We start from the raw sequence: 12,605 nt of genomic DNA, 5'->3' as shown, positions 1-12,605 counted from the left end.
CCTCTCATCTGATCCGCGTCTCGCAAGAGGCGGCTGACTTAGTACATTGGCTTCACTAAAAACTTTCATATCGGCATTATTGTTAGGATCACGGCTGTGGAGGTAGCTTCAACTCCCCGTGGAGCCTTTTGATATAATGCATTACGTTAATGTCGTAGCGACGTGTCTAGCAGGTTTATTTATATATTTAGTTTTCAAATTGTACAAATATAAAAGTAATATTGTGAATCCGTTTGAAAATATCGCGAGTTTAAAATCTCTACCTTTTTTGGGGCATATACATTATTTATACAATTGTTCGAGAAATGGAGCTGGTCAAATGACAAGTAAGATGGGCGTCAAACGCTTCTCAACTCTTTTTTTATAAAATTTTACTTAACAACTTGTTTTATTTTGAAATATTTATTAGAAGCTTTAATTCCCTTGGAAGGAGAATTAAATTTAAATTCACAATTGAAGACACTCGATATTATTAATAATGTTTTGAAAATTGCTATGAATTTATTGTTAATAAATTGTAAATAAATAGGTGTGGTTCCTTTCCCTAAAAACCATAACGCAAGTTTTGGGAAAACGTGCGTTATTCTTACATTTTTAAAACATTTCCGATGGTATTTTTAAATATTTCAAAAAGATAATTTTATAATTGTGAGGTAAAATCAATAGGTTCTAGTTTTCAAGATATTGAACAGAGATTAGTTATTAAAGTTCTTACCTGATAAACACGATAAACGATTTTAAAAGTTTCTATGAATTATACATATCATTTACATTAACGTAATATTACGCTGCGTAGGATAATTATAATTCAAAACTACTCTCTTTAAAAGTCAAGATTTCAAGCTACAACGTGCTTATTTAAAAAAAACTGATTAAGAGAGAAAAGCGAATAAATATTTGTGTTTTGATTGATTGTGGTTTTCTCATGTATTTTCTCAGCTGTTCTTCACGTCCTTTGCGGAATGGGACAAATCTTTAAAAATGAAGACATGTTTCTCATGAAGATTGCTCACCGAAAAATGATCATGCTGACGTCAGGCTTTAGCGCCGAGGTGAGACCAAATATATCGATTCGTTTAACTGAGTAATACGCCTCTTTTAGATAAATGCCTTTAGAAGCTTCGCAATGATAATCAGCACTCGTGATCGGGTACACATCGAAATTACCTCCACACATATTTAGGACGGAAATATTACGCTCTAAATCTAGAAATTTACAATTTTATCATGACAGCTTTGAATAACAACGTACAGCAAAAGATGTCGCTACTATGTTTGTGGCAATCGGATCGAAGTCTCAAATCAGCTTAAACGATGAAGCTCTAGATATTTCAAATTAAATAATCTTAACTAAATCAATAACAGGCTCAGTTATTTTAACACGAAGTAGTTTTATCTGAATTGTTTGTCTGTATTTTTTAATTACATTACAATTTCTTTGCTTACAATTAGTTGGATACAGTTAATGTATAATGTGAACTGGGCTTGAGTCTAAATATTTTTACTTAACTTGATTGATCCCCCCTTGCTTAAGTTTTAAAGCTGGTGATAATTACGGAAGAAGAAAAGGATGAACATCAATTTTGCATTTTTCATATATCACCTAAAGCCTATTTTAATTATTATATGTCACTAGATACGTACACACTAGCTAGTGTATACGTAGAAATTCAAAGAAAAATATGCGTCTATAATTATTTTACAAAAAGGTGTCAGTAAGCAGAAATTATTATTGACAGCTGTGTGGATTGACGTACAATTAACGTCACACCCGGATATATAAGGGCCTCTTTCGAGAATAAAAATTAAATTTTAAAAACCAATTTTCACGCCTCGGTGCTAAGCTTTGGTCGGGCTCTATGACAACGAAGCTAGAAACCCGTAAATTACTCAATGAGTATGACTAATGACTAGGGAAATCGTTATATTATTATTATTATTTTTATCTTAAAAATATTAAATTTGACCACAAATAGTTCAGGCTACAGATCGAATTTCGAAATATTAGCAATCGTGTTGTTAAAAATACAATTCATATAAAAATAACGTTTTACTTGAATGTGCGCTCCACGTGTATCTACCACGTCAATTCCCACTGACATGGCTGAAAAAATATTTCTCAGGCTAGAATTACAAAATTCGGGATTATCAAATAATATTAAAAGTTGCATCGTTGAATTAATATGTTTTAGCTAACACGTACATTTTCAATTAAAAGTGAGTGGTAAATCGTTTATATTAAAAGATTTAAATTAAATTGTTGGTCGCGGAAATGACTGACCAGATATAGGGGCAGTAGTAACGCTTATTGAGATGTAAGTCGCCCTCTACCGGCCAAAAACTCTTGTTTTAGAGCCTTTCTTTCGTGGACGGTAGCGCCATTTGACAGTGTGGAGGAAACGTTTGTTTTTCTGAAATATCGGTGTAATCTTAGCCAAGGCTTAACAAAGTTTTGCGTCTATACGCGTCACATATTTGCTAGAAATGTATTATAGGCAACGGAAATTGCTCTTTGTTCACTTTTTACGAATCTTAAACTGTCGTGAAGAAACCAGTTTCTTTAAAGTCGACAAGCCAGGAGATTTACACCTCACTATACTTTTTGGTGCTATAAAGTGGACAAATTAAACATTCTACACTATAAACAAATTGTTTTTAAAAGTGTAATAATTTATCGTTTCCCTAAAAAAGGATTTTTCAAAGTGCCCTAGGAATCGTCAGAGTGCCATATGGTGTTACAGTGCACTTAAATCATCGATTGAGTTTGAAATAAACTCCCGTCGTGTTGATAATCTTCAATGAATATAATAAATCAACCTACTTACTCATCTTAAATGATTGTAGGATTGATTGACAAGCGCCCAATTACAATTTAAGATCGCTATAATATCTGACGCTTTTCATGAAAATTATCTGAATTATGTATTTATTCTCGTAATTTACACTTGTTTCACAAAGTGGATCATTTTATGACGAATGCTTCTATTAACCGAATCAATTTCCAACAGGTACTATTAAAGAGCCGTAATGATTTGGACAAAGCATATTTCTACAATCCAATGAGATCGGCAATAGGAAACAGCATTTTCCTGACCAGGTAGGTCGTATCAATAATTTCGGGTATGGTCAATCTAATTTACCGGTGAAGGAAGGCAGACTTAATAATCAGCTAGGCTAATACCCAGGGCCAAGGCACCACCTTAGGCCTAAGTCATTGAGCGACTTTTAAAGCCTTCAATTCAGGTAGCCTGGTTACAATGCGTAGGAAGGTGGTGGCAAGCCCTTCATGCCACGCGAGCAAACAGCTCCCTACACTTACTATTACCGTTAACCTTAACAAGTTTTTGTTGGGCTCGTTGTGCCTTGAGGAAATTGATTCTCTTGAATGAGCAGCTGACTGTCTTTACCTTAACTAAAAATAGTATTATCTTAAACTATCCTAACCAAAATTAAAATAGACCACGGTAGGATGACAAAATTTAGAGCCAATGTAATTGCTAATTAAGTTTAGTTAATTTAATACACAGCAATTAAAAACCATTCGGAAGTTCCTGTAGAAACGTCCACAGAAATTGCTTAACTCCCTTTTTTTCCTTTTTCACGCAGAGGAGACGAATCTTACTTCAAAAGAAGGAAATTAATGGGAAACATCTTTTTAAATAAAAACATGAAAGCGCACAACGAAAACTTGTCGTTTCACGCCAATTGCGTGATCAACGAACTGAAGAAGTTAGACGACACGTCCAAAGTCGACATAAGCCATCTCGTCACGAAATACGCGTTCAACGTTATCATAGGTATGTCCGTTTTCACTAAAGCGACTTATGAATAAAACCGTTGAATACGCTATTTAAAAGACACACGCACGCTTGCCGACAAGGGTGGTACGTTTTAGTGATTCACGAGAGGTGGCTCTCAAAGTTCATTATAATCTTATCAAATCTTTCTTAAATTCTGGTAATTTAATCTGCTTAAATAATGATATTCCAATATAATGAAACAGATTGCAGCGCCATATTTTGTGGGTATTGTTGCCTCGTGGAACCTAGCAGCCAGAATTGAAGAACTAAAATACCACAAATAAAATAAGATTTCCGAGTGCACGAACTTTTATATTAACCTAGGCAATGGTAAGACCTATATCACTATGAAATGAGGCAAGAGGTGACTTAATTGAAACGGTTTTGTGGACCTTCAACCAGAGATTCGGGGAGTCGCTGCGTTGAAGACACGACAAAAAATGCTTGCATCAGCGCCGCCCTGTGGCTGGAAGGAAGTGCGCCTTTCAAACCCAGCATTATAGACCCACAAATTTGAAACGTGTTTTGCTCTCAGAAACAAACGTTTCATTCACGTTTAATTCCTAAAAAAATTTAAAATGCCCGGAACTTACAGGGATTGACTAAGTGGCTGGTGGTCCTCGACCTGGCGGCAGCCAGGGGCCTCGAATCTCCAAGGGGTCCTAAGCTGGAGAAATTCTTTTTTAAAAACTGCGACAATAGAAAAGCTAAAAACGCAATGTTTTATATTATTCCCAATTCTACATGTAAACGCAAAAACCATAAGGGGCCAGATATTTCTACCGCCAGGGGCCTCCAATCGGCTTAATCCGCCTCTGGGAACCTATTGATTCGCATTTTTTTTGAAATCTTTGTTCAAATAATAAGAACAGTGTGATATAATTACGATATGTGACTGATAATATTACGGTTTGTCCTAATTTAGATCTGTGCTTTAGCTTCAATAACAAAGTTACCGACGAAAACAAAGCACTGACCTTGGAGGCGGTTGAAAGGTGAGCTCATTATGTTAATAACATTATTAATTTAACTGCAACAATGAATTAGACCACGGTCACATGAGATTATTAAATTACGTATAAAATAAATAAAATCAGGAGATAATGGTTTTTCTGCGCAGCTAAGGAAAATTTCCAAATATTATAGAAGATCAAGTTGTTATACTATTTCAGATGGTTATTAATAAATGTTAAATAATACTGAGTGTGGTTAAGACCTGCAGCTTTAAGCAATAACTATTTCTCTATTTGTTTTCATTATTCGTTAATTTAAAGGCTAATTGATATTATGGGAGACAGACTGTTCATGCCATGGCTACATTGCGATGCGATTTTTTTCTTGACTGAAATGGGGAAAGAATTTAAAAGACTTCTGGTTTCGGTTTTCGATTTGGCCAAGGTACGTGGATAATTTATGTTTGGTTTTTCATCAAAATGGCCATTTGTTCAACTGTTTTTTTTTCTGTCAGGAACTTTGCCTTAAATTTGAAAATTCCGATGACCCCAGTTGGGAGAAAAACAATGCTCCAAGTGTTTTGGAGATAATTAACACTCATCCTGATAAATCTAAGAACTGGCACTCGATTGAAGAAATTACGCAAGATGTGATAACAGTGATATTTGCCGTGAGTTTAAAATTCAAATTCTGAATTCTAAGAATCCCTCCTTAGTAACTAGTAATTTACCGTCCGTGGAAGGAAGTGTGAAGAAGGAAATTTTGTAAGAATTTGTATTTGTCGCTTCACGTCTAGGCGAGGATTTACACGAAAACAGCATTTTGATCCTCTGGAGTTTGTCAAAATGGTCCAGTGTCCCTTATAATTTTATTCAACATGCTTTACAAATTCTACGAAAAAAAATAATAACTAATTTTTAATTTCGTGGAAAATCCTTATTAATACCGAATTCTCACCGAAAAATCAAAAATTCACGAAAACATCCCGCAATGATTTTTTTTAAATAAATCCTGAATTTTATCCGTTGAAAGTTTCCACAAATGCACCAATAGGTATTTGGCAGTATGACGTCACGCCTTACTTTTCTCCAAGGCCTCTATGCTGATATTATTTTTTTTATATTTGAAAAAAATAGGTGACCTATTATTTACCCCAGGCATCCAAGTACCTATTGCCGACAAAATACATTAAAACCAAGTTAAAAATTCAGAACTCCACTAATTTCTCGAAATAAATCCATAAATACACGAAAATTCAAATCCAAGTTCAATATCCACAAATCAAATATAAAAATTAGTTAATCCCCACAAATTTACAAACCCGTAGATATTTTTAAAATACAGTTGGATTTCTCAAAAATTTACAATTCCCGAACTTTTTCTTCTGAATGTCCGACTACCCAGCAAACACAAACACGTCCTATGGACATCCGATAGACGTCACACTCGGATCTTGCCTTCGTCCGTAGGACATCCCAAAATCTGGGGTTGACGTCGGTTGGACGTTAAAGGACGTCCAAATGTCCGGTTTGTCTATAGCCGTAGTACGTCCCGGGGACGAGTTTTCGGACGTCCAACGGCGATTACGGCGGTCGTCCCCTGGATGTCTTTCTATAAAACCTAGAGATGTCTTTAGGCCTTTAATTTGGTTCAATCATGGCTCAATAGGGATGAAACGAGGACGTTCATTGGATATCGTATTCCGAACAAATAATTTAAAAAGCCAAACTTGATATTAAAATTTTATTCAAAACATTAAAATAGAAGATAATGGAAAAAATCCAGCAACAAGTGTACAATTTGATTGTAATAACACGAACTCTGCAAGTATTAGCAGTTAACATATAAATTACAAAACAAATAAAGTTATTTAATTTTTATATAACAAAATAAATTTCGAACTAAACTATTAAAAAATTAAATAACCTTCCTTATACAAATGTAAAAAAAAACAATAAAATTAATTTTTAAATCAGAAGCAAAATAAAACTAAGCCATTTAATACTATTCCTTAAAAAAATTAAGACTATCGGATGAAAAATGTACTCTAGAAATTACTGTTTCTCGAAGCTTAATTTTAATATCTATCCAAATCTTACTTTTGGAAGTACAATTTAACTATATAAAATATCCCAGTATAAAATAAAGCTTTAGGCGAACCGTTCAGTGAGAGTAATGAATAATAAACTTAAAAAGTTAAATTGAAACATGTACAGGTCCAAAATGAACTTTAAAAACAGCGAACCTTCCTTAACATTCGGAGAATACACTGCAAATTTTACTTTTGGAAATACAAATTCACTTAACTATTCACGGAACACATTTGAGCTATAAGTCTACCATTCAGTGAGAGTGAAGATGAATACTCCATAAAGGTAACGAGTCAAAATAGACTTTGATCAAACATATTTTCTTCCTACCTCTGTAAAAGACACATTAAAAAAATCTAATTAAAATCATTAAAAAAATCAAACAGTTTTTTAATAAAATACTTACTCTTATGATATATTATCAGCGATACTAGAGATTACTATGTTATAATCTTTAACGTTTGTGTAGAACGCATTATGGACTTTATGGTGACTGATTCCAAACTATTGAGTAATGGCGTCGTACAAAAGAAACTACAATCTGGGCTACCAGATATTTTAAAAGGACTTTAGCGCGGCCAACTTAGATCAGCTTTTTCGCAGTAATTGGCTGTGATTGTAGAAATAATTCATCAAATGAAAATAATGGAAATAAAAATTAAGAAAAAAATAATATAAAAAAATATAAAAATTAAGAACAGATAAAATTAATTAAATAATTAAGTAGTTTTGATTTAACACGTAATTTCATTAATTCACGTTAAATAAACTCGTAAATTTAAATAATAATATTCATAATAAAAATAATATTTTGTGGTTCATTAATCATTATCAGCTCAAATACAAATACAGGTGAAACAAATTAAAATTAATTGCTGATAAACGCGCCTCTAGATAGCAAAGATGGACGAAACATTTCGGACGAATAGTGGAGATCCATGTGACGTTGATTGGGCTGAATATCGGATGTCGTGAAATTGGTACTACGCGGACTAAAATGGGACGTACGTTATTCGTCCCGTAGGACGAATTTTGGACGGGACCAAGCTGGGCTCTATGGACCATGCTGGGACGTCCCAAGGACGATTTGTGTTTGCTGGGTAGTCGATAAGAGCGATCAATCTTAAAAATATTAGCTTTTCAACTATGTGGATTAAGGTTTCTCTTTAGATTACTAGTATATATTACCATGTAACGTTAATAGTTAGTGTAGGGAGCTGTTAGCTCGATGGCAAGGCATGCAGGGCTTGCCACCACCCTCCTACGCATTGTAGCCCGGTCACCTGAAATCATGGCTTCAAAAGTCGCTTGGCTACTTAGGCCTAAGGTGGTTCCTTGGGTTTTAGCCTAGCTGTTTATTATATATTATAATTATTATTATATCAGAAGACCCATTTTTAGACGGATATCATTTTCACTTAGAGAAAACTTAAGCTGTGGCTGTCCATTTAGTACAGTTTCCATTGTTATTTTGTTGAGAAAATTGAATTATTTTATTTATTGAAATTTTATTTGATATAAACAGGGCTACGACACAAACCGAAACATTATAGAGTGGGTACTATTTCTGGTCGGCCACAATCGCAGAGTTCAAGAAAAAATTCAGCAAGAATTAGACGACGTCTTGGGACCTTTTAATGTTTCTAATGAAAGTCTCACCTGGGAAAATATCTCCAAATTAAAATATCTGAAATGCGTAATAAAGGTTTGTTCGTTAAAAACGTGGCATTTCGGGGATAAAATTCCATTTCAATAACCCACGAGTAGAATTGAACTGGCGACGTTTTAGGTAGGTGGGCGTAGTACCCATGATGCCTTACTTTTATATTAATCAAGCCAACGAGGATGATATAGGCTGACTAACTCAACCCCTTAACCCCCTTATCAATTGGACTTTAATTACAAACCACGGCCCCCTTAAAAAAGCAAACCGTAGGATTATGCCCACCTGTCCACGTGGCCAGTCCGTCCTTGCGCACGAGCACGCGTAATAAATATTTCTATAATTTTGAAGGAGGTGATGAGACTTTTCCCTTCTGTGCCTCTTATTGCCAGAGAACTGAGCAGTGACTTGGAAATAAGTAAGAGATTCAATAAACTTTTTTTTAACTTTAATTGTTTAAGGCAGTGATAGAAAATAAATCCGTTTAAAAACTGTAAAAAAAAATGACAGTGTGTATTGTGTTAGTTTTTTCAACATTTTTCGAAATTTGTTTGTTAATCATGAGTGTTACTTGGTAAGGTACGCATTGACATGATTAAGTCAAATGTTTTCTTTATTCTTTTTGTTGGTGGCTTTCTTAAAATACGTCAACATTTTTATGAAAGTGTATATTTCATTTCTTATGTCATCTACCCATAAAAATCATAAAATTCAATGTAAAAATATACGGATATCGTTTTAAAGATTTAAGGCTTTACAATCATTTCAGAAACTACATTAAATGCTTACTCAATTTTTCAGATGGAAAGAATATCCCAAAAGGAACAACTGTGGGTGTCTTGGTTTCATTCATTCATAGGAACGAACGGCACTTCGAGAACCCCGATTTGTTCCTGCCAGAGAGATTCGAATCCGACGGCATCCACCCGTACGCCTTCATTCCCTTCTCTTCTGGACTTAGAAACTGCTTCGGTTAGAATTTTTCCTTAAATACCTTCTACCGTAAAAAGAGTTTCATAAGCCCACGAAACAAATAAGTGAGTTAGTTTTGGTTTAATTTCCAAACGTACCACGCCACCTCGAGTATGGGGTTAGATTCCGTGTGCTTTCTCTTTCATGATCCGTGAAAGAACGGGACGTCAGTAATAAGGGACTGTTCATAATAGACGAAGCCGTTGGAGATCGCATTTCCAATATGTAAAATCAACTGGAAAAGTTTTGTCAGGGCGCGTAGTAAGGAAAGGAACACCGGATTGATTGATATTTAAGCATGCGCTGTCACCAAAAAATAAATACAAGTGGTAGACATAAATTACTATACCTAAGTACGCTAGCCGTTACATTTCGGAAATAAATCCTTGTCAAAAGACATGTTTAACTATGCATTTAGCTCCTACTTTCAACTAGTTTGATTAGAATATTAATGAAGGTGAAAAACGGCAGAATTGACCTATAAATTTTTCCTACCCTCAAATTCAAAACAAAATTTTACTATATTTCAAATAATAAATTTAAATTTAAAAAAATTCCCAATCATCTTCTACATTAACCTAATGACCACAAGAAGAATTTTATCGAAAAATAATTATTAGAGGTACCTCGTTTTGGAAATGAAGTAGCGAAACGTTAACACGTCATTTTAAATTAAGAATTACAGGTAATTCTGCTCGTTAAATTTGATACATTCACTGTAAAATGAACTGATTTATCTTTATCCCCAATTACAGAAAACGTTCTATTAAATTTACTGTGTGTTTAAGTGCTTAAAACAAATGTACACTCTACTGTTTTTCATATGGTTTTAGATTTTTGCAGTTTTGGTTTGTGCTTGCAGAGATTCCAACATAAGATCGGTTTCTCCCTTGGGCTATCCTCGGACACTACCGCTATCCGTAGCACTAATGTACAACTATGTTGTGTGCCTATCTGTTTTACAATAGAATTTAACTAAAAATAATTTTATTGAAAAACACTGCAGTGTTTACTGAAGATATTTCTCTCTGCGTGTATCACAGATTTAAGAAGCTGATCTGTCAAATTTTAAGTTTAAAAAACAACAGTTCGTCAGTAAAGTTTTTCTGAGACCATAACATAATAAAACCGTTACACAGATTACAGAAGTAATCCTGTAATTTCTACAGAACACAGTAGAATTCACCAATTCCTTGGTAATATTTACTGACCTGTTTTATTTTATAAAAACGACTTTACTGCTTTTTAAAGAAAAACACTGTTAAAGCTCGGTACATTTCAATATTGTAAAAACAATTTGTAGGATGTAAAGAAATTTATCTCATTGTAAGCAATAATTCAAACCACGGGCCAATGTGTTTTATTGGGGGCGCAAGGGACAACGCTGAACGCAACTACACCAAATACCAACGGTACTGCCCAACGGTTTATTTAGTGTAGAGCAACAGGCTTTCATTGCAAAAATTGGTCGGGGCCTCCTGGTATTTTGGGTCAAATAGATAATTAATATTAATTAATATTCATAATTTTAGGAACGGTGTTCGCGTACAAGAGTATGATGACTATTTTGGCTCATATTTTGGGAAATTACAAGTTTAAGTCCATCGATCGAGAAGATTCCATGTTCACGAAAACAACAATCTTGCAGAGAGCGGATAAACCCATTCTTCTGGACATGGAACCCCGTTGTGCCTAAAAAAATAACATCTTCAATATCTTTTCAATATTAAAATATCCACAAAACTATAACACTATTGGCAAATGTAAAATATAATGTGTTTTACAATTTACTAACATTTCATTGATGTAAACTTTAAAAATTAACATCTAAATATCAAAATTAGTAATAATTATTTTTTATTCACATTTGTATTACGTTCAGTATTTTCATTGTTTTGATTATTAATTCATTAAAACTATTAAGAATATGCAGAACTAACTTTGATTTACATTTTGAAGGAAATTCTAGAACCGACGATCGTCCTATGTTTATTTTCATATACAAATTCTTTAAAACTCTCTAAATTCAAACCAACAATGTTTCAGCAGATCTGGAATGTTACGAAATCTCGATATTCATTCTTAGTAGATAATATAATTTCCCGTTTTTAGTTCCACATCGATATATATATATATATATATATATATATATATATATATATATATATATATATATATATATATATCGAAGCGGGACTATTGCTTTGGACGGAATGTCGCTAAGTGTTGTTTGTTTCTTTGTTTGTCATGGAAAGCGACGACACGGTAGATGGAGCTGCGAAAAATAATTTATATAATAATTTATATTTTAGGCGACACCGGGACTCGAACCCAAATTTCTGGCCGCGTAATTTCCAAAACCGACTCCTTTATCAAGCGAGCCACGCCATCCGCTTCGTAGTTCGTGCTTGAACTTTTAGCCTTGAACACTTTTATAGTTTGTAAAGTTGGTCCAGTTAATTTCCGCCCCCTCCAACCAAACCCCTTAAAGGGAGATTTCGAGTGGCGAAAAACACAAGTTGGTCTCATTCGATAGAACTCTTTGACGCGCACGCAGTGCCGTTAATTTCCGCCCCCTCAGACCAACCCCGTTAAAGGGAGAGTGACCGAAAAAAAAACAAGTTGGTCTCATTCGATAGAACTCTTTGACGCGCACGCAGTGCCGTTAATTTCCGCCCCCTCAGACCAACCCCGTTAAAGGGAGAGTGACCGAAAAAAAAACAAGTTAGTCTCATTCGATAGAACTCTTTGACGCGCACGCAGTGCCCTTAATTTCCGCCTTCTCCGGCCAACCCCCTTCAAGGGAGAGTGACCAAAAAACAAGTTGGTCTCATTCGATAGAACTCTTTGATTCGCACGCAGTGCCGCTAATTTCCGCCCCCCAACCAACCCCCTTAAAGGGAGAGTGACGGAAAAAAACAAGTTGGTCTCATTCGATAGAACCTTTTGACGCGCACAATAGAACTCTTTGATGCGCACGCAGTGCCATTAATTGCCGCCCCCTACATTCACGGTTCCACGAGAAAGCCGAATATTTCGATTTCTTATCTTAATATATTTCTAGCAAAACGAGTCAAACGACAGAACAAAGAATCAATTAAAATTACACGTGGAAAACGTCTAGCA

General features: G+C 34.6%; 1 protein-coding gene across 1 annotated transcript; it reads left to right on the top strand.

Moving 5' to 3' along the window:
• The first annotated feature begins 4,152 nt into the window (after positions 1 to 4,152).
• On the top strand, positions 4,153 to 11,230 carry LOC149943283 (cytochrome P450 4V2-like). The gene is made up of 9 exons (XM_090179607.1): positions 4,153 to 4,157; positions 4,203 to 4,276; positions 4,726 to 4,795; positions 5,075 to 5,198; positions 5,269 to 5,424; positions 8,370 to 8,549; positions 8,859 to 8,925; positions 9,309 to 9,479; positions 11,012 to 11,230. Exons 1-9 carry the CDS (start codon positions 4,153 to 4,155, stop codon positions 11,173 to 11,175), a joined length of 1,011 nt encoding a protein of 336 aa, XP_090035733.1. The 3' UTR covers positions 11,176 to 11,230.
• The last annotated feature ends 1,375 nt before the right edge of the window (positions 11,231 to 12,605 follow it).

This window comes from Leiobunum rupestre, chromosome 6 (assembly GCF_980474605.1).
Source record: "Leiobunum rupestre chromosome 6, qqLeiRupe1.1.hap1, whole genome shotgun sequence".
NCBI classification, from domain to species: domain Eukaryota; kingdom Metazoa; phylum Arthropoda; class Arachnida; order Opiliones; family Sclerosomatidae; genus Leiobunum; species Leiobunum rupestre.
This window is presented reverse-complemented; position numbering and strand designations above follow the sequence as displayed.